The sequence below is a fragment of the Chiloscyllium plagiosum genome, chromosome 39, assembly GCF_004010195.1.
Source record: "Chiloscyllium plagiosum isolate BGI_BamShark_2017 chromosome 39, ASM401019v2, whole genome shotgun sequence".
NCBI lineage: Eukaryota > Metazoa > Chordata > Chondrichthyes > Orectolobiformes > Hemiscylliidae > Chiloscyllium > Chiloscyllium plagiosum.
In genome coordinates this window covers 760,340-783,674 of record NC_057748.1, presented here as the reverse complement: position 1 = coordinate 783,674, position 23,335 = coordinate 760,340, and the positions used below count along the sequence as shown (strand labels likewise).

General features: G+C 40.5%; 1 protein-coding gene across 9 annotated transcripts in view; it reads right to left on the bottom strand.

Moving 5' to 3' along the window:
• The window catches only part of LOC122542077 (RNA binding protein fox-1 homolog 2-like), a 262,538-nt gene that overhangs the window by 169,321 nt on the left and 69,882 nt on the right, over positions 1-23,335 (bottom strand). The window contains exon 1 of one of the 9 annotated variants that reach the window (XM_043679404.1): positions 14,397-14,432. The exons of the other annotated variants lie outside the window; for them this stretch is intronic. Within the exon in view, the coding sequence (XP_043535339.1) occupies positions 14,397-14,417 (21 nt within the window). The 5' untranslated portion in view covers positions 14,418-14,432. Of the gene's footprint in view, positions 1-14,396; positions 14,433-23,335 lie in introns of those variants that run through there. 9 annotated transcript variants of the gene reach the window in all.

Here is a 23,335-nt window from a genome sequence, read left to right as displayed (position 1 = left end):
AGCTGCCAGAGGATGTGGAGGAGGCTGGTACAATTGCAACATTTAAGAGACATTTGGATGGGTATATGAATAGGAAGGGTTTGGAGGGATATGGACCGGGTGCTGGCAGGTGGGACTAGATTGGGTTGGGATATCTGGTCGGTGTGACCAGAAGGGTCTGTTGGACCGAAGGGTCTGTTTCCATGCTGTACATCTCTATGACTCTATCTGTCTCACCATCCATCCAATCAGGTGGCAGCTTATGAATCAGATCTACTCCAAGTGCCTTTTTAAAATTCAGGTCGAGATAATCAGGTAGACTGCAACCTCCAATAAATTTCTCCCAGTGCAGTCAACCAACACCCCCTGAAACTAGATTATCCACTCATTTCTCATTGTTGTTTGAGACAGTCTGTGTAAATTACTAACATCCTACATTAGGACATTGACTGCAATTCAAAAATACCAACAGACAGTAAGGTATGTTGGAACATGGCAAGGCAATGAAATGCACTTTGTGAATAGATTCATTTTACTTTCTCCCTTTCCTTAGATCATTAGCCGTTCACTAAACCCAATTTAGATATGTATTGCAAACACTCATCTTTCCCCAATGATATTATTGTCTGGAGATAGCAACCTATTTTCAGTTTCTGTATAAGCCATTGGGAGTTGCACAATAAAGTTACTTGAAAAAGAAGTGCTTCGTCGTCATTCCCTCTCATGCGATTAAACATCTCCTCTGCTCAGAAAGCCTCTGCCTCTTTATTTTCGTCCTCACCAAGATGTGGCTACCATTGGGCATTTCCCAGATGTTAGATCATGGACATAAACACAGACGCTGTTTCTAATGCGTTATTATTCTTGTATAAAAAAGTAATCGAAACATTTGTAAGTGTTTTTTGTCCACGTGGCCTTTTTGCAGTCACTGTATCAACTCTAATCAGATTCCAGACTCCAGCTTTGACAAATGGAATTCCCTAATTTGGGCTGAAAGCAGCTGATGTTTATTACTCATGTAATCCCTCAGGGAAAAAAAAAATTGGCAATGAAATAATTCAGATTGGTGAGACATGCTGGCAACAGCACAGAGCAAGAATGATCAACAGACCTGTCCGCTTGCCCTATATACTTCAGCCAACAGAATTCCAGTCAAAGACACACTGAAGCAGGCCTTTGCACTTGCTAAAGCTTTGGTTGAAAAGTACAGCAATGAGGTTAATTACATGTGGAAGATGTAACCTTGGGCACTAAAAATATGTACCATATGCAAGAGAGGCATCGTGTAATTGGCATGTTATGACCAGGTTTCCAAGTCAGCCTTCGTCCCACAGAAATACTCATTAATTCAGTTAGAAATGAAGAAACATCACTGCACATACATATAGTTATCCAAAATATCTGCAAACTAGCCTAGTGATAGTAATTTGTCTGTGCACGTCTATACTTATTAAGGAGGGAGGTGGGGATGTAGTGGTTTCATGGCTGAACTAGTTATTCATTGTTATTATTCACAATTTTTATTATGATGTGTGGGTAAGGTTGATGATAAGTATGTAAGTTAGCTCACTGAGCTGGAAGGTTTGTTTTCAGATGTTTCATTATCATGACTAGGTAACATCATTAGTGAGCTTGTCTGTGGTGAAACGCTGATGGTATGACCCGCCTCTCTATTTGTAGGTCATGGTTTCTTAAGGTGGGTGATGTTATTTCCTGTTTCTTTCCCCAAGGGAAGGTAGATAGGATCTAAATTGATGCCTTTATTAATGGAGTTCTGGTTAGAATGCCATGCCTCAAAGAATTCTCGTGCATGTCTCTGTTTCACCTGTCCTTGGATGTGTGTATTGTCCCAGTCAAAGTGGTGTCTTTCTTTGTCTGTATGTATAGAAACTAGTGATAGTGGGTTGTGTCTTTTAGTGGCTAGTTTATGTTCATGTTCTTACCTAATCATGGTGACGAAACACTTGAAAACAAACTTTCCAGCTCAGTGAGCTAACTTCCATACTTATTGTTATTATTCATTCATGGTGTGAGGACATCACTGGCTAGTCCAGCATTTATTGTGCATCCCTAATTTGCCCAGTGGGCAGTTAAGAGTCAACCACATTGCTGTGGGTCAAGAGTCACATATAGGCCAGACCTGGCTCTACAACAGGGAGACCGAACATAAACTTAGGCAACAGTTTACCAAGCATCGCAGCCAAGCCTGCAGGAGCCGACCAGACCTCCCAGTCACCTCCCATTTCAATTCCCCAACCACTCCCTTTCCAAAATGACCACCCTCGGCCTCCTCCATTGCCACAACGAACCATACCGCAAATTGGAGGAACGATACCTCATCTTCCGCCCGGGCAGCCTACTATCCAGAGGACTCAACACTGAGTTCTCCAATTTCAAATAACCTCCCTTCCCAGCCCCTCCCACCATTCCACTCCCCTCTGCCACCAACCGGATTCATTGTTCCCATTGGCCAACCAGGTCGCACCATCTACTGGTCTCCACCTATCCCCACTTCACCAACCTGCCCCTGCCACCCCTTTATCTGCAGCTCCCCCCACACCCACATCGAGTCCTGAAGAACGGTTACATCCGAAATATCGACTTCTCCACCTCCTGATGCTGCCTGGCTTGCTGTGTTCTTCCAGCCTCCTTTCTATTTGGAATTCCAGCATCTGCAGCTTTTTAATGTCTCAGACCAGTTAAGGATGGCAGATATCCTTTGCTAAAGGGCATTAGTGAACTAGATGGGTTTTCCTGACATTTGACAATGGTTTCATGGTCATCATTAAATTCTAATTTCAGATTTTATTAAATTTAAATTACACCATTCGCCATGGTGGGATTCAAACCTTTTTCCCCAAAACATTACCTGCATCTCTGGAATAACAGTCAGCAATAACATCACTAGGCAGTCATCTCCCCAAATTCAGAGACCCAGGTATTGTTCTAGGGACACGGATTTAAATCCCACCATCACTGATGATGAAATTTGAATTTGATAAAAATCTGGAAACAAATATCAGACAATGATCATGAAACCATTATTGATTGTAGTAAAAGGTGGAGGCATTAGGTATTATTGCTGGACTGTTAACCAGAGACCCAGATAATGCTCTGGGGACCCAGATTCAAATCCTGCTGTAATAGATAATGGAATTTGAATTAGAATCATAGAGATGTACAGCACGGAAACAGACCCTTTGGTGCAACTCATCCATGCCGACAGATATCCTAACCTAATCTAGTCCCATTTGCCAGCACTTGGCCCATATTCCTCTAAACCCTTCCTATTCCTATACCTATCCAGATGCCTTTTAAATGCTGCAGATGTACCAGCCTTTACCAGTTCCTCTGGCAGCTCATTCCATACCACACAACCCTCTGCATGAAACAGTTGCCCCTTAGGTCTCTTTTATATCTTTCCCTTCTCACCCTAAACATATGCCCTCTAGTTCTGGACTCCCCCACCCCAGGGAAAAGACTTTCTCTATTTATCCTATTCGTTCAATAACTATCTGGAATTAAGGATCTAACGATTGTCATGATCTATTGTTGATTGTCAGAAAAACCCATCTGGTTCATTAATGTCCTTTAGGGAAGAAAACTGCCGGCCTCACCTGGTCTGGACTACATGTGACTCCAGACCCACAGCAATGTGGTTGACTCTTAACTGTCCTCTGAGCAAATTAGGGATGAGCAATAAATGCTGCCTAGCCAGCGACGCCCACCTCCTATGAATGAATATAGAAAAAAAATCAGAATACCACATGAAGGTCTTCTGAGTTTGTTTGATGATATAAAAGTGCAGATAATGACCTGGAAACAGGTTTGACTAGCTATACAACTTCTGTTGCTAGTTAGTCACAACACAAGAGAAGCTCTTATAATCATGAATTAAAAATAACTATCTTCGTTTTCTATGGTGCCAACATTTTACACTACTAGAACAGTGCTCAGCACTGAGTCTACTGTCACTCTGAATATCCTGAGTGGAGAAGACTAGTGTGGAATGTGTGAAATCAATATTATAATTGCACAACCTGCTGAAAGTTTCTGTATTTCATGCAAGTAATTAACTGCTTCCTTATGATAAAGCAGGAGTGTAACCAACTCATACAGTCAGCAAGATCCCAAGATTTAATGCCTATTGGGACTCAACGGGCTGACCAGGACCTTGGTTGTCACTGGACAATTCACCTCAAAAGCCAAGGTTTTTTTTTGGGGTGGCATTTGGTTGGGTCAGGATTCACAATCAGTTTGAATTCATGAACAATTCCCATTCTAAAGTAGCGTGTGTTTTTAAATGGGATGGGTGTGTATGCAAGACTAAGGTCATACTGCCCTCAAATCAAGTTACGAAGGATAACCTAATCAAGAATTAGTAGCTTCCAGACAGATGAGGTGTCACTAATTTACTACATCCTACTTAAGTACAAGAGGAGCCCATTTAGCCTCTTCTATCTGTTTCACCATTCAATGAGATCATGGCTGACCTGTAACCTGCTTCCACGTACCCACCTTTATTTCATGTTCCTGCATACCTTTGACAAATTTCTGTTAATCAATCTCTGGTGACGTACAACCCACTCAACATCAAATGTTGTTTTGGAAGGGTGTTCTGACCATCTTCTATACAGTGGACGTAGAAATGTTTCTAAACATCATGCCTGAAAGGTCTGGTGCTAATACTGAGGAATCTCGATTATCCACATTTCAGATTATCTGGACAAGATCGCAAGGTTCCAATGCTTGGATGAGAAAGTGAGGTCTGCAGATGCTGGAGATCAAAGTTGAAACTTTATTGCTGGAACAGCACAGCAGGTCAGGCAGCATCCAGGGAACAGGAGATTCGACGTTTCGGGCACAGGCCCTTCTTCAGGAATGAGCAGAGAGTGTTCAGCAGGAGAAGATAAAAGGTAGGGAGGAGGGACTTGGAGGAGGGGAGTTGGAAATAACTCCCCTCCTCCAAGTCCCTCCTCCCTACCTTTTATCTTCTCCTGCTGAACACTCTCTGCTCATTCCTGAAGAAGGGCCTGTGCCCGAAACGTCGAATCTCCTGTTCCCTGGATGCTGCCTGACCTGCTGTGCTGTTCCAGCAATAAAGTTTCAACTCCAATGCTTGGATAAACTGTATTATCTGGCATTCGATTATCTGAACAAAATACTCCCCGCCCGTGTCGTTTGGATAATCAAGGTTCCTCTGTATTTAGGCTAGATTCCCCAACCAGCAAAAGCAGGTTTTGTCCACCACATCCCTTAATATCTTGAAAGCTTTAATCAAATTGTCCCTAATTATTCTCAATGTCTGGATATACAACCCTGGTCTTGTGCAACCTCTTTTTTTAAACAATTTAATCCATAGCATTCAGGCATCATTCCAATAAATCTCCACTAAACTCTAAGGCCAAAATATCTTTCCATGTTTACAGTAATACAAAGTGTGCTTAAATCAAACCTTTTTGTGACTCTAATCTCTTGTACTGCAGTCCTCTAGATATGAAGGCCAATATTCCATTAGACTTCTTCATCACCTTTTGTAACTGTCAATAACCCAGGCACAAATGTTAGCCAACCCTCCTCTCCTACTCAGAGCATATCCTCCAACTTCTTCCAAAGTTCATGTGGAATGAAGTGCAAAACTCCGAAACAATGATGCTCATCATGTTGCGAGGTGAAATTACTACACTTTCTAACTAGTGACTTCATTACATCTTACTTGAGAATATTATGGCTAATCTGATTGGCCCCTACTTTCCTATACTGAGTGTCTAGTCAATCAAGGATCTATCTAATTTAAACTTAAAATACTCAATGACCACCTCTATGGGTATTTAGAGAACAGAATTCCACAGACTAATAACTTTCAGTGAAAAAAATCTTCCCAATTTAAATTTCCTTGTTAAGCTGAATGTAGTCTTCAAAAAATGGATGTCTGAAAGCAGGATCCCCATTCTGAGTCTACGCCTATTATATATGGAGATACCAATTGCTGTCAAACATATTTTATATTGTTCCCTGGATTTGCGCACTTTGGCAATCATCTACCTGCAGTCTTGAAACAGCTGAACTGTACGCATTCCTTTAAGGCATTTGGAAAAGCATCTTTAAAAGCCATACTACCATTGGATTTAATTATTAATAATTTTGTCAATGAGATTTGGAAAACAAATCATCCAGAGGACAAACTAAAGCAAGCATAGGAACATGAAGCTTCTCAGTCCCACAAGCCTGCTCCCTCATTAAGGTAGATCACAGCTGATTTATCCTTAGTCCACTTAGTGATTTTTGCTCTTTATGCCTTCAATATTCTTACCTAACAAAATTTGCATGACCATTTTGAATTTTTCAATTTTCTTCATCCTCGATGTCATGGGATAGAATTCCATATTTTTTATCATCATCTTTCCAATAAAATACTTTCTTCCATCATCGGGAACAATTTTGCTCTGCTGTTTCCTATTCAATGCCCATATTTAATGGGCACTCTTGTGCCAGCTCAGGCCTTCAATACTGCTCTCCAAATTTGGTCATGCATAGGATATGAAAACAAGCTCAGGTCAAGATCCTCACTGCCTGATGGGCAATCCATAATTGCCAATTGTTTCTTTTTTTTTCAAAATTAACAATACTGTCTGTGCTCCTTCAAAATGTAGAAGGCTGTTGAGGTGCAGTGGTAGTGTCCCCATCTCTGAGCTAGAAGATCTGGGTTCAAGTCCCACCTACTCCAGAGGTGTGTCATAACATGATTAGAAAATATTCTAAATTAGAAAACTGTCCACGATTTAGGTGCATATTGAATTTTCTCATTTTAATTTTTCAATAAAGATGGGTAGCACTATTATGCAAACCTTTGGAAAAGAGTTTACAAACCAGGGAATAATTTGCACCATGTAATCGTTCTTATACTAATTCGATGAACTCTTTTTCACATGAATAAAGTGGACATTTCAATGTCCTCTGCCCAAAATAGGCACGCTTTGTACTATAACAATACACATATATGGACAAGTTGCTTGAGAAGTTTATACTGGATGTGTGTATAATGAGCAGTCATGAAACAGGACTTTCATTCCTTTAAGTGAAGCTGACCAGATAACTGAAGTAATTTAATCTCTTACACATTGCATATCCACTCAAGAGACTGACAAGTTATAATGCACAGCTAGCTATCACATCCTATTTATAGCATACACAAGTTTGTTTATATAAAAAGGTCACTTGCTCTGTAGCATTCACTTAAACGCATACCACAAAGTGAACAAGACTAATTAAAGCTATTTATTGTACTGATGTCTGCAAAGAAGTGAAGAAAAGGATTGAGTGAATCAAATAAAAAGGGGACATTTATCTAGAGGCATTGTTAAATCCTGTTCAACAAGTAGGCCACTAAATTATGGCTGTATGTTCAATCCCCAATATGAGGCACCTCTTAACTTGGTTGTCACTCACCTCTTAATGCCTTATGAAGCTCCCTACATTAACCATTGAACATCTGGTGCCAGGTTCAGCTCTTGGGTGGCTTATGAAAGAAATTAAGGCTTTTGCAGGCAGCATGTTATTAGTTCAGACAAGCAGTAGTTTACAAAAAAAGCTATTCATGCATGCACAGATTCAGAATGTTTCCAACAAATTGATACACATTATAAACATGGACAGGGCCCTCTTGTGGTGCAGAGGTAGTGTCCCTATACATGGACCAGGAGGCCCAGGTTCAAGTCCCATCTGTTCCAAAGGAGTAAAATAACATCTCTGAACAGGTTGATTAGAGAAATCGATTAAATAGACTTTTTAAAAAATTATAAACGTACAGCAATGCAGTTAGGTCATTCACCTACAAACTCAGATAATGTAAAAGCTACATAGGAATACCAAAGTAAGGGTGTCAAATAGTTCCTGGAATAGTCCAAGAGTCTCCTGAAATAGAGGGCTGGGTTCCCAAGCACCGCACCAGACAATCTGGGATAAAGGATATTGCATTCTTCACTTGCACTCTTGCACTTCCACATATCAAAGGCCAAGAGATACAGTAATTAAATCTCTTGAATCCTTGTTCATATCTTAACATAAATAATTTTACAATTCTGAGACATAATGATTGGTGTTCCTACTCAGAGCACATTGCTAGGCTATTGTCCATCCATTTTAACGAGCAGGTGAGCACCACAGAAATGGCTCCTCACATCCTGACTGTGAATTTACTTACCTAAACAGCCACTCTGGTGACAAGAGAATAAGTAGATAGTTAAAAGTATACATTTAAAAGAGATCTCAACTAAGTTTTCAATGACTTAAGAAAATGACACATTCCAAAAAAAGATTTTAAATTGTACAGAAAATCTAAACTTATTCCTGGGAAAATCAATAGCCAGTTTGGAAAGGTCAGATTCTTCTTAGCCTTGTTAAGTCTAAATTATAAAGAGAACAATTTTTCCTGAGCAGCCTTCTAATGCCAGTGGTCGTCTCAGTGAAAGATAGTTGTAGTGCAGAAAACACCCACCTTACCCACCTTTGGAAGCACAGCTCCATTGAAATTTGACAATTTTTCCACCTTTACAAGTCAGTACATTAATCTTGTCACTTTTATTTTAACAATAACCAAAACAAATGTTAACTATTGCACTTGCTGCTGAATGAATTTGGTTCGAAACAAGAGACTTTTTTCAGCCTCACTAGCAGAAATCTGACCAATCAGGATTCACCTGCAATAATCGGTTTGCAGTTTAAGTGCTTCAATGAGCACTTAGCTGAAGTAGTAGGGAAAAGTGAGGACTGCAGATGCTGGAGATCAGAGCTGAAAATGTGTTGCTGGAAAAGCACAGCAGGTCAGGCAGCATCCAAGGAGCAGGAGAATCGACGTTTCAGGCATGAGCCTGAAGAATTTCCTGAAGAAGGGCTCATGCCCGAAACGTTGATTCTGCTGCTCCTTGGATGCTGCCTGACCTGCTGCACTTTTCCAGCAACACATTTTCAGCAGTAGTTGAAGTAGTAGCCAAGAATGTTAATCCTGCTCTAACAACAAGCAGCACATTGAAATTGCAGAGCATGAACAACTAACAGCAGCTTTCCATATTATGAAAGGTAATTTAGATATCTCAGGTAATAGACCCTGAGTGTTCACTAAGACAAAAGCAACTTCCTAAAGATATCTTTCTAGCATTTTTTGCTTTATCACAAGCGTTAACTCTCATGTTACCAACATCCAAGGCAAAATCAGAAGCAAAGACTAAATATACACAGGGACGATGTAGCTATCTGAGTTAAATTTTATGATTGCTGCAACAATGTTTCTAAAGTGCAGGCAAATATAGTATGATCAAATGTCAAGTGATTGAAAATCATATGATTGGATATCCAGGAATGTTAGGCAATCCTAATCAAGGAATCACATGCTTATTTTTGTATTCTCCACACAAGCTGCTCCAAACAACCTCAAAATTCATTATATTGGCAACTAGCAGCATGAAACCTTCACCACCTTATGGAGGTTTTAAAACTGCATTCTTCTATAGCAGTTCAAAACATTGCATATAATATTTAGGTAAGAAGTGCTTCGAGAGATGCAGATGCAAATGGTTCTTTGTAATCTCTTAACTTTAATCTTTATTTAAACAAGGTTAAAGAGGCTTCTGTGGAAACAGGCTAGGCAGAGTTAATCATAGATTAGTACGATGAAACATTCCAGTTCCTTCCTAATGGGATTAAGCTCAACTGGCTGGTCAATAAACAGGCAGATTACAGGAAGCTGCTTCTGCCACTTACAATTCCACACTCAGTTGGCTCCAAGCTGATGCTCATTTTTCTGATCCGCTCCATTTTTTCATCTCTCTTAATCGAACAGATCTAAGTAACAGCAGCATAACTTTGGCAATGATGCAGCAATCGAAAAAAGTAGTGTTATTGGTGGCAAAGGAACACCAAAGGAGGTGGTTTTTGAGCGGGAAACAACGGGCACAAGTGCCACCTACATTTCATTCAAGTTAGACTCAGTATTTAGACTATTTCTCAGCAGCCAGCAACATTATTTTAAAAGAACAGTGCCAGCTTACATAAAGCCTTCTCCAGGGGTAAGTCACTTATACTGTGCTTTTATCAGACAAAATCATCAGAAGCTGACCAATTCCTGGTGTAAATTCAAGAAAGTCCATTACACAACATCACCACACAGGATTTAACATTTTGTCAATACCATAAGCAGGGACTGAAGGCACAAAAATTCTGACCTTATTTCATTAGCACCCTGTCTTGCCTCACTGTCACAGCAAATGAATATCAGAAAAACAGAAGGACCTATGGGTCAAAACTTCAGGTAGGGCTCTCTTCCAGAATATTTAATGTGGCCTGCTGTATTCTGGTAAGACCAAATTCATAATCAGGTAACCACTTCAGAGATTTATTATTCAGTACAAAAGCATGATCTGCAGCTTCCGAGTTTGGATGGAAAACCATTAACCTGGAACAGGAATGCTGGCTCCTCCTCATGAATATTGCCAGACCTACTGATTTTTACTTGCCGAATATATTTTGCAGAATGAATGTAAGTTCTGGAGAATTGAGCCCCTTTCATTCAGGCACAATAAGCTTCAAGGCATTTATAACACCATTAGATGTTGGGAACAGAAGTAGACTCCTCAGCCCACTCAGCCACTCATGAGATCAGAGCTAATCTGATTATCCCCAACTCCACCTTTCTGTCTTTCCCCATGACCCAGGTTACTGATTGAATAGGTCCATTTCAGCCTTGAATATACCTAATACTTTCAATGTGGAAATATCAAATATTAGGAGACATAGGTTCAAGGTGAGGGGGGCAAATTTAAAGGAGATGTGTGTGATCAGTTCTTTTTTAAAAAAAAACAGAGGGTAATAGGTGCCTGGAAGGCATTGCTGGGGAGGTGGTAGAAGCAAATACAATAGCAATGTTTAAGAGGCATATATACAGACACATAAACAGGCAGGAAATAAAGCAATGCAGATCAATGACAGACAGATGGCATTAGTCTAGAATGGCATTATGGTTGGCACAGACATGATGAGCCAAAGAGCCTGTTCCTGTATTGTACTGTTCTATTTTCTACATTCTTATTGACTCAGTCTCAACAGCTCTCTATGGTAAAGAATTCCAAAGATTCAAGACCCTCAAAGAAGAAATTCATCCTTACCTCCATCTTAAATGTACAACACTTCTGCTGGGATTATGCTCTCTAGTGCTAGACATGTCCACAAGGGAGAGCATCCTTTCTACATAATAGGTGACTTGAAAGGGTAGATGTGTCTCTCATTCTTCCAAATTCCAATGAGTTCAAGCCCAATCTACTCAACCTCTCCTCATATGTCAGTCCCTCCATACCTGGTATCAAAGTCAAAAAGTGTTTACCCGGTAAAGCACAGCCAGTCAGGCAGCATCCGAGGAGCAGGAGAGTCGATGTTTCGAGCATAAGCTCTTCATTCCTGGTGTAGAGCTTATTCCTGAAATGTCGACTCTCCTGGTCCACGGATGCTGTCTGACTGGCTGCGCGTTTCCAGCACCACACTTTGACTCTGACTTCCAGCATCTGTAGTCCTCAGTTTCTCCCATTCCTGGTATCAGTCGAGTGAACCTTCTCTGGAAGTATACGTCAATACGTCTTTCTTTAGATTAGGCACTCAAAACTGTTCACAGTAATCCAGATGTAGTCTTACAAGTGCTTTTGTACAGTATTATCAAAACCTCCTTATTTTTAATATTCTAACCCTTTGAAAAAGGCTAACTTTCTATTTGCCTTCCCTATTACCTGCTGAACTTGGATGCTAGCTTTTGGGAGGCCTCCCAAATCCCTCTGTTCCAGAGCTTTCCAGAGTGCATTATCTCATATTCTCCCCCATTACATTCCTGGCATATCTGCCATCACTTAACGTACATCCCTCTGCAGAGTCAGCACTTGCCTTCCCAACATTTTTTTTTGTCATCTGCAATTTTGGCTACAGTATACATAATCGCGTTACAGCCAACACAGATTTTATAAGTTTGCACTTAAGAAACAGTGTCCCCAATTCATCAATCGTGTTACAGCAAACTCTCATTAACAAAACACACATTAAAGTAGAACAATCCATACTCTTTAGATGCTGCCTGACGTGCTGAGTAGTTTTAGTGTTTTTTATTTTCATCTTTCAGATTTTGTTTTTGTTTTAGAGGGTTCAAACTTAATCACTCACATGAAAACATTTGGTACAACACACTTTATACCAAAGCTTCAAAAATTTGCAAAGACTGTAGCAATGTATATTTTAATTAGCCTAAAATTCAGGTACAGCAATTTGTGGAGTTTGCTTACCAAAGACAATCCCTTCCTAACCTCCATATTGGAAGCTAACTAGAAAGACCAGTTTCCATTTCAACTCAAGCTATTTTAGATGAAGACAAAAATATTTCATTCGCCCTAGTCATAACACAGCACCTGTTCACAGATGTCACAGTACAGCAGGGAAGCAGGGATAAGAACCAGAGTTGAATTCTCTCTTTCATTAGAGTACTGCAACCAATTACAGTACTCAAACCAAAATCTGGTAACATGGACTAAGATTTGAGCCAAGGATCTTCCGGTTCTGTATTTGCATCCAATAAGCAGCCGTGTTATAATATTAGAATCTAAAGACTATTCTGTGTAAAAATGATGAAGCGATACCTCAGGCAATACTCATGTTTGCCAAGGTGGCATGTTGCAACAGTGCACAGGCTGCTCAACATTAATATTCAAGCCTTATTTCATAAATACTTCTGGCCCCATTTTACAAGTGTGAACGTGATTATTCTTTAATTTTGAGTGAAAGAATCCTTACAAGTGGTTTCCAAACACAAAAAATATTTAGTTCCGAAGGTTTTAAGATATATTTAGGATGAGCAAATAATTTTTCTATTCACATATACTTGTCTTTTTGCACACATAAACCTTGTCTCTGAAAAGTAAATGAACAAAACTCTTACCACTGATAGAAGGAAAATACTCCTGAACAGACTTTTTTTTTGTAAATCAGATCAAATCAAGTTCTGAGAGTTTTGTGATGTAACCAACTTAAATAATAAGTACTTGTTGAAATGCAAGGCACACCTTGCTGGTGAAAATCTCTTTCCAATCAATTCATCTGTTTAATAAAATTGCAGTGAGCAACTAAACTAGCTCCTTCAGATTAAGCAAGAGTGCCACAGTAAATTGATATCCTTCCATTTTTAACTCACTTTTATTCAATCAAGATCTCATCATTCCTTTAGGTAGAAAAAGTGTGGAGCAAACACACTGATTGAAAATCCCAATCATACGATCACAGCTTGGAAGTTCCAGTTGCAGACTTTGCAAACAATGGGTCAAGTAAAGTGACCACCAAATTTTTCAAACTAGTATCTGAGAATTATCTTTTTATTGCTGAGCTCTCTTTTAAGTCTCTCAAATCTTCTTCTGGAGAAGGAAGAAAAGCATTTGGCATCTGCTGGTTTATCCTAAACTGGAGGGATCACTTCACCCTTGTTCTCGCCAATCTATTTTGTCGAGTAAAGCTGGAACCAGAATTTCTAATTCAGTACTGAACACAACATAAATTTCAAAATAACACTAACCACTAAAATGCAGTACATATAACAAAATGAATTAGCACAGTCCAGTGAGCACTTTGACAAGGTCGCAGGACCACATGTCTGTGAATACAAGTCCCCAGGTGTCCTGGCTCCTGAGCACAGCTGTGGTGTACAGCGAAGGCAGCAGTGCGCAGAGGTAAAGTGCTTCCCCAACAGAGAGGGAGAAATCCGCAGTGTCTCCCTGAGCCACTCCTGCCGAACAAACTAATGAGATAATCAAAAAGGAAAAACTAAAAACATTGAAAAGGCTAGATATTCTCATTTCCAAACACCATCCTCACCCCCCACCCAACACTACCTACAGGTAACATTTCAGTCAAGACACACAACAAAGTTTTCACAAAAAAACATGCAAAACACATTCAAAAGCAAAATATTGCATGCTGTAAAGCTGAAAACAAAGCAGAAAATGCTGGAAAGACTCAGAAGACCTGGTAGTATCTGTGAAGGGACAGTGTTAATGGATCATGTCTGTGATCTTTCACAGTGATCTTTCATGTTGTGGAAAAATCTCAAACAGCACATTTATGGATAATAATTCTGCACCAGAAATCTCTACAATTCTTAGTTTTTCAACAGTTTTGCTATATACAAAAAAAATCAAAGGGGAACACCAAATGATGCATAATTTCTATGACCATATGCTATTTCTGACACTCCCATATCTGTTGTCATTTGAATCACTGATATTATTGTACGTATAGTCAGCATCACTGCCTAAACCACAAACACTCACTGAAACCTATCATACCTTCACCATAAACTGCTTCAAACTTTGAGGAACCTTTCAGACCATAAACAAACTTACCCAAAGGTACATCATTTGCATTTTGAATGAATTCTCACTCAATTATGGCAACCACAAAGTCATCTAACTATACGCACACATGAAAGGAGGTCGGTTGAAAGGATTACTGTCGTTTCCTGCCTTGTTTTTAGGTACAACCCTCTCTCCCTTCCACCCTACCTGTGCTGCTGAGCAACAGTTCAGCCTGAAGGGAATTTCTGACTGGCACAACAGCAGCTCACACAACCTGTGCACGCTTTTTGTTGGAGAGAAGCGAAGCTGGGTGGGGCTGAGAACCTGAGTTAAATCGACTATTCCAGTGATGACTTTTCAAAATAAAATTCGTACCTGGCTTTTTTTTTGACTTTTTCCCCCGTCCCCTGAACATTCTTCCTTATTTTCCTTAAGATTGCAATCTAATTCCTTAGACACAAAATGCCCTTCAAAGATTAATCTCAGTGGTTTCCTTCATGTTATAAGCCTAGGATATGAAGTAGGTCAGCACTAACCATTATAGCATCTGTTGTTGAAGTCAACTGTAGTGCTATCAACTTTACTGGGAACAACTACATCAATACAGATCAGAAATCAAACACTGGACTTCAGGTCTTTGGTTTAAGTTGAAAGTCACCATATCAACTACCATCTGGGAGGTTAGATGGATTGGCCATTGGTGTCTAGGGATGTGTAGTTTAGGTGAATTAGCCATGGGAAATGCAGGGTTACAGGGATAGGGTAGGGAGGTGGGTCTGGGTGGGATGCTCTTCAGAGGGTTGGTGTAAACACAATTGGCCAAATGGCCTGCTTCCACACTGTGGAATTCTACTGATTCTATGATCTATTGTCCACTAAAAGGAGATTCTCTTGGTCAATCTATGAAATAAAGGAAGGTAATGGAAACAAAATAAAAGACAGCAACAAATCCGCACATTTGTTGCTTAAGTGGAATTTATTTTCCAGCTCTGTATCTTTCAAGAACTTTAAAGATAGTAAGAATTAGAATTGAGCTTTACATTCCACATCACAAACACTATATTCAACTTCCATTTTCTCCACAATGACAGGTCTGTCTTTAAGTCATGCCCACAGCTGGAATTTCCACTTCTGCTTACCATCTGTTTCTTTTAAAGTGCCAACAATATTGTCTGCATTCAAGAAATGCATACGTTTGTATAAATGCTGGATTAGAGTGTCTTATACAAGGACACAAAATAAAATAATTCTGGTGTATGGATGAACAGCGTGCAGTGTCATCAATTAAGGAGAATCCAAAGGGTTTTTACAAATACATTAAGGACAAAAGGGTAACCAGAGAGAGAATAGGGCCCCTCAAAGATCAGCAAGATCAGATGTACCTATGTGTGGAGCCGCAGAAAATGGGGGAGACACTAAATGAGCATTTTGTATCAGTATTTACTGTGGAAAAGGATATGAAAGATATAGAATGTAGGGAAATAGATGGTGACACCTTGCAAAATGTCCATATTACAAAGGAGGAAGTGTTGGACGTCTTGAAACACATAAAGGTGGATAAGTCCCCAGGCCCTGACCAGGTGTACCCTAGAACTCTGTGGAAAGGTAGAGAAGTGATTGCTGGGCCTCTTGCTGAGATATTTGTATCATCGATAGTCACAGGTGAGGTGCCGAAAGACTGGAGGTTGGCAAATGTGGTGCCACTGTTTAAGAAGGGCAGTAAAGACAAGCCAGGGAACTATAGACCGGTGAGCCTGACGTCGGTGGTGGGCAGGTTGTTGGAGGGAATCCTGAGGGACAGGATGTACATGTAATTTGGAAAGTCAAAGACTGATTAGGGATAGTCAACATGGCTTTGTGCATGGGAAATCATGTCTCACAAACTTGATTGAGTTTTTTGAAGAAGTAACAAAGAGGATTGATGAGGGCAGAGCAGTAGATGTGATCTATATGGATTTCAGTAAGGCGTTCGACAAGATTCCCCATGGGAGACTGGTTAGCAAGGTTAGATCTCATGGAATACAGGGAGAACTAGCCATTTGGATACAGAACTGGCTCGAAGGTAGAAGACAGAGGGTGGTAGTGGAGGTTGTTTTCAGACTGGAGGCCTGTGACCAGTGGAGTGCCACAAGGATCGGTGCTGGGTCCTCTACTTTTTGTCATTTACATAAATGATTTGGATGTGAACGTAAGAGGTACAATTAGTAAGTTTGCAGATGATACCAAAATTGGAGGTGTAGTGGATTGCGAAGAGGGTTATCGCAGATTACAACAGGATCTGGACCAGATGGGCCAATGGGCTGAGAAGTGGCAGATGGAGTTTAATTCAGATAAATGCGAGGTCCTTCATTTTGGGAAAGCAAATCTTAGCAGGACTTATACACTTAATGGTAAGGTCATTGGGAGTGTTGCTAAACAAAGAGACCTTGGAGTGCAGGTTCGTAGCCTCTTGAAAGTGGAGTCACAGGTAAATAGGATAGTGAAGAAGGATGGTCAGAGTATTGAGTACAGGAGTTGGGAGGTCAGTTTGCGGCTGTACAGGACATTGGTTAGGCCACTGTTGGAATATTGCGTGCAATTCTGGTCTCCTTCCTATCGGAAAGATGTTGTGAAACTTGAAAGGGTTCAGAAAGGATTTACAAGGATGTTGCCAGGGTTGGGGAATTTGAGCTATAAAGAGAGGCTGAACAGGCTGGGGCTGTTTTCCCTGGAGCACCGTAGGCTGAGGGGTGACCTTATACAGGTTTATAAAATCATGAGGGGCATGGATAGGGTAAGTAGACAAAGTCTTTTCCTTGGGGTCAGGGAGTCCAGAACTCGAGGGCATAGGTTTAGGATGAGAGGGGAAAGATATAAAAGAGACGTAAGGGGCAACTTTTTCACACACAGGGTGGTACGTGTATGGAATGAGCTGCCAGAGGAAGTGGTGAAGGCTGGTACAATTGCAACATTTAAGAGGCATTTGGATGGGTATATGAATAGGAAGGGTTTGGAGGGATATGGGCTGGGTGCTGGCAGATGGGACTTGATTGGGTTGGGATATCTAGTCGGCATGGACAGGTTGGACTGAAGGGTCTGTTTCCATGCTGTAGATCTCTATGACTCTATAACACAGCCCATGGACAAAACATAATTTTAACTGAGTGTTACGTCAATGAGTCAGCTAGGGCACTCAGTCGATCTCTGCCCTTAACCTGAGATAAAAGGCATCAAGCTTCAAGGTTATCAAAAAACTTTCGATTTTAATAGTAATTAACTGGTTAACAAAGTAATTCTGGAACTCCTAAGATCATGAAAGAATCATAAGATCAACAATATTTCAGCAGACAATGTATTAACAATACTTGCATAGGACAAATAAAAATTTAATATAGTATCCAACTGATTTAAATTACCTCAAAAACATGGGATAATCATGGGGTAGACAAAAAAAAAAGAGATATACGCAACTCTCAGTTAGACATAGGCAGCCACAGAGGATTAGCTTCTGTCTATCTAATATCAGTTCAGATTTGTTTTCCCTGAGAACTATATCAGGAGTCGTTTTGGTTCTCAGGGAAAAGGAGGAACAGGTTATGAGTTGGATGATCAGCCATAATCATTTGTAAGGTAAACCAGGCTTGGAGGTGAAAATGGTCTATTCCTGTGCTTATTTTCCCATCTGGTTCACCAAAGGAAACTGCCATGCTTACCTAGTCTGGGTTATACATGACTCCTGACCCACAGCAATTCGGTTGACTCTTAACTACCCTCTGGGCAATTAGGAATGCGCAATAAATGCTACCTCGCCAGTGACTCTCTTATCCTGTGAATGAATTTTAAAAACTCCTGAATAGGTCCATGCAGTAATATAAATAGTTCAGCTCAAAAACTGAATTCATATGGGACATTTGTGAAGACTGCACAACGTAGGAGTTATTTTGTTTTCTTGCTTGCTCAAAAAGTGAGTACCCTGCTAATGTATCACCACAGTCTCTAGTACCAGAACATTTCTGCCTTACTTAATTTCGACTTGAACACCAATTCTTTCACATTGGCATTCTATTCAGTTTCCCATTATTTTAATCATTATACTTTTAGATCTGATCTTTCTTAAAAGATTAGACTGAGTTACAATTAGAATCAGTATAGCATTATAAAATGCTAATTCCAAAGAACCAGTTATTTTTTCTAACCCTGGTATTAGCAAGAGGGGTAATTGGACAAGTCGTCCCATGGTAGCCTCTACTTCTTAGCGTTAGTGTCTTCAAGGCCAGAGTAAATTGCTAGCTTCCACTTTTGTTTCAGAATCAAACTGAGAGACAGATACAAATAGAAGAGGTCAACATTTTTACCTTGGGACTGAACAATATATAATTGGATTTACAGCTTCCATTGCTAATGTCATAGGTTTATTAGTGCTGTACTTTTTGTTTTAAGATATTATACCCTTCCACACAGAACAGGAAAGTTTCAGGTTCAGTCTTTTGGTGCTGAGTCAGATAATGTCAGACATTAAGCTTTAACGCTGTGAACGAGGCGAAAAAGATTTTTTAAAGTTGAAAACTTTGCTTCCAATTATTACCCAACAATGAAAGCATCCGAGAGGACAGAATCAGGCTACAATGTGCCACAGCAGTCAGACAGCCTCCTAACACAAAGCAGCTGATTGCTTGTGGCTCCAACCACAAGGGATGAACTCAGATTTCTCCAGTTTCCTCATTTCCCCTCCCCGCACCTTGTCTCAGTCCCAATCCTTGAACTCTGCACCGCCTTCCTAACCTGCAATCTTCTTCCTGACCGCTCCGCCCCCACCCCCACTCCGGCCTATCACCCTCACCTTAACCTTCTTCCACCTATCGCATTCCCAATGCCCCTCCCCCAAGTCCCTCCTCCCTACCTTTTATCTTAGCCTTCTTGGCACAGCTTCCTCATTCCTGAAGAAGGGCTCATGCCCAAAACGTCAATTCTCCTGTTCCTTGGATGCTGCCTGACCTGCTGCGCTTTTCCAGCAACACATTTTCAGCTCTGATCTCCAGCATCTGCAGTCCTCACTTTCGCCTAATGATAGTACACAGCCGCCTTATTAATAAGTACTAGGCACCCAAACCAAAGGATTGCCGAGAACCCTTTGGCAAAGAACCCTTTATTTGCAAGATGGTGTTCCTGGCAAAACTCAACACTGCAATAAAATTTTATTTACCAAGAAAACCTGCAGTCAGCATTCATAACATGGCCCAATTCTTTTTGTATGTTATAGAAGGTAAGAAATTATATGAGACAATTGATTTGTGCTGCTGTTCTATGTTACTGGATTCAACCTCCATTGCTGCACAAACTGCTCTATATTAAGTGTCTCAGCTGATGGTCTGTACCTGGTGATAGTGTCAGAGTTTTCCAGTACAGGTCGCTCTGCTATAATGCATGCTTCATCAGCACAAATTGGCTATAATGTGATCAACAAATTGTGGACATTGTTTGGATATCACAAACTTTCTACTGAATGGGTATACAGTAGCGCCTCGACATATGAACGACCCTGCTCACGAACAAATCGGTTTACGAACAGGATTGTAAGTAAAGTTTTGCTTCAAAGTATGTACAAAATTCAAGGTACGAACGCAAAAAGCCCGTGGTTTCATTGTCATTGTTCTGCTTTTCTACGCGTGCTTTGAACGCAAAAGCTCTCGGGCCTCGTGTGATCTCATTCAGTTCATCTTTGGTGCGCGCACTGTGAACATCCAACGTCCAAGCATTCTTTGTTTTTTTTTGTTTTTTGCATTAAATTAGCCCTCATTATGGTTCCCTAGAAAGTGAAAAGTGGTAGTGTTAGTGGTGTTAAGAAGTCTAAACGTATTACTGTAGAAACGAAGGAGGAAATAATAGCTAAACACGAGAATGGTGCTCGTGTATCTGATCTCGCTATGCAGTATGACATGGTGAAATCGACTATCTGTACTATCCTAAAGAACAAAGAGGCACTAAAGGCAGATGACGTGGCTAAAGGAGTGACTATTTTAATGAAGCAAAGGCTAACTTGTTAGACAAGGTTGAAAAATTATTCTTAGTTTGGATAAATCAAAAAGAGCTTGCTGGAGATAGTGTTAACGAGACTATAATCTGCGAGAAGGCTCTACACATACATCGTGATTTGTTGGCAACACCGCCGAGTACAAGTACTGCTAGCGTTGAAGAATTTAAAGCCAGCAGAGGCTGGTTTGATAAATTTCGTCGACGAACTGGAATCTATGGTGTAATAAGGCATGGAGAAGCAGCTAGTTCGGACAAAAAGGCAGCGGAGGACGTTGTGAAGAAATTCAATAAGTTTGTCGAAGATAAAGGTTATGTCTCACATCAAGTTTTTAACTGTGATGAAACTGGACTTTTCTGGAAGAAAATGCCCAAAAGGACCTACATAACCCAAGAGGAGAAGGCACGACCGGGCCACAAACCAATGAAGGACAGGTTAACGCTTTTATTGTGCGCGAATGCAAGTGGGAATTGCAAGATTAAGCATCTATTAGTCTACCACTCTGAAAATCCTCGCGTTTTTAAACACAATAATGTGTTGAAGGCTAAACTCCCGGTAATGTGGAGGGCGAATAGCAAGGCTTGGGTCACGCGAGTGATTTTTATGGAATGGTTGATGGAAGTTTTGCACCAGCTGTCAAGGAATATCTTGAAACAAATAATTTGCCACTTAAGTGTCTTCTAGTAATGGACAATGCTCCTGCCCATTCTCCAAATTTGGAAGAAGACTTGGACACTGAATACGACTTCGTAAAAGTAAAGTTCCTTCCTCCCAACACCACTCGTCTCATCCAACCCATGGACCAGAATGTCATTGCAAATTTCAAAAAATTATATACGAAGGCTCTGTTTGCCAGGTATTTCCAGGTCACCAACGACACAGATTTGACCCTTGGTCAGTACTGGAAGGACCACTTCAATATCCTCCACTGCATAAGCCTTATTGATAAGGCATGGAACGAGGTCTCTTTCCGTATGTTGCAGTCGGCCGGGAGGAAACTTTGGCCAGATTGTGTACCTGAGAGAGACTGAGGGTTTTGAAGAGGAGACATCAGTAAATGTACTGAATGAGATTGTGATCCTGGGCCAAAATATGGGCTTGGAGGTCGATGAGGATGATGTGGCGGAGCTGGTGGAGAACCACAGACAAGAACTCAGCACAGAAGATCTTGTTGAATTGCAACAGGAGCAAGTGAAGGTTATGCAGCAGGAGCATTCTGGGGAGGAGGAAGAAGAGAGGGTAGATGTATCAAGTGTTCAAATCAAAGACATTTGTAGCAAATGGAGTGAAGTGCAGGCTTTTGTTGAGAGGCATCACCCTAACAAAACTGTGACCAACAGAGCAGTGAACATTTTAAATGACAATGTGATGTCTCATTTTCGGAAAATTCAGCAACAAAGAAAAAAACAAGTTTCTCTGGATCGTTTTCTTGTGGCATCACCAAGCTCCAAGAGACAAAAAAGAGAAAAAACTCCGGAAATATCCGAACAATGGGAAAATTGATTCAGTTCGCGAACTTTTTGGTTCGCGAACTGGGTCCCGGAACGGATTAAGTTCGTAAGTCGAGGCGCTACTGTAGTGATTTTCTGTTCGCGATCTTCTACAGCACGAGGTTGCAAAGGCACACAACTGTCGTGTTATTACAGAACGACCTGTATAGGAGAAGGCCCTTCAGCCCATCATGTCTGTCCCAATCATCAAGTACTATTGGCTCATTTTCCAGTTGTGGCCTGACTAACGTTTTATTCAGTTCCATCGTAATCTGACTAATGAGAAACACGCGATTACTGGAATGGCCTCTCTGATGCAACCTGGAATCTTCTGCTATGTTAGCCAATACTCCTAATGAACACGACTATTTCCACCTCAACCAAATCATTTTAAGATTAACAGCCACAAACTTCAGTTCAAAACTTTTTGTTATACATTGCTTCAAGTGACAGCAAAAGCAACTTGTTTACTATTAATTGCATAACATCCATTGGTGACAAATGTGCAATACAGCCTAAATAAAATCTCAGTGTGGTGCAGGAAAAGCACAACCGGCTGTGTTTTTCCAGCACTACTCTCTTCAACTCTGATCTCCAACATCTGCAGTCCTCACTTCTTCCTAAGCAAAATCTCAGATTGTTGTGATTTAATAGACAAAGCAGAGGTGGACCTGCATCACTGTTCAAGTTACATCAACATCCTGGTCGCAACACAATTGTGAACCTTGCCTTCTCCCTTCCTGCCATTTCCTTCTCCTCTCAGAACATGCTAAAGAATTTCTACATCTTCCTGAAGTCAGTTAAGGAGCAGATGGTTCAGATTTTATATTTAGAGACTGACCAATCTCCTAGCAGCTCATAATGCTGAACACAAGCACTACAGATTTGTTATTCAGTGAATTACAAGGGGTATCACAACAAGCACTAGAAGTATGTGCATGGCAGTGCAAACACAGAATGCTGCATGTTCACCAATGCAAGTCATATTCCTTGCTCTTTCTTTGAATGGTTTTCACTCATTTTAGCTCTTATTCAGGTGAAGAATTAGTGAATTAACTCCAGAGATACTATACCATTCACACGCATCAAGAACAGTTTATGGAGACTGCCATCTCACTCAAGGCAGTGAATTAGCAATTGTAAAGATTTTTAAAATGTAAATTTGATAAAGTAAAAGTGAAACCACTGCATGTGAAAACAAGCAATACAGGTGGACTTATGAATATAGGACAGGGAGAGAAAGCATATGAAAAAGCTACTACAAACCAATCAAAAACTAATGCCTTTTTTACTAGCACAAAGTTGTTAGACTGGTATTTAGAGTCATAGGGATGTACAGCATGGAAACAGACCATTCGGTCCAACTTGTCCATGCCGACCAGATATTCCAACCCAATCTAGTCCCACCTGCCAGCCCATATTCCTCCAATCCCTTCCTATTCATATACCCATTCAGATGCCTTTTAAATGTTGCAATTGTACCAGCC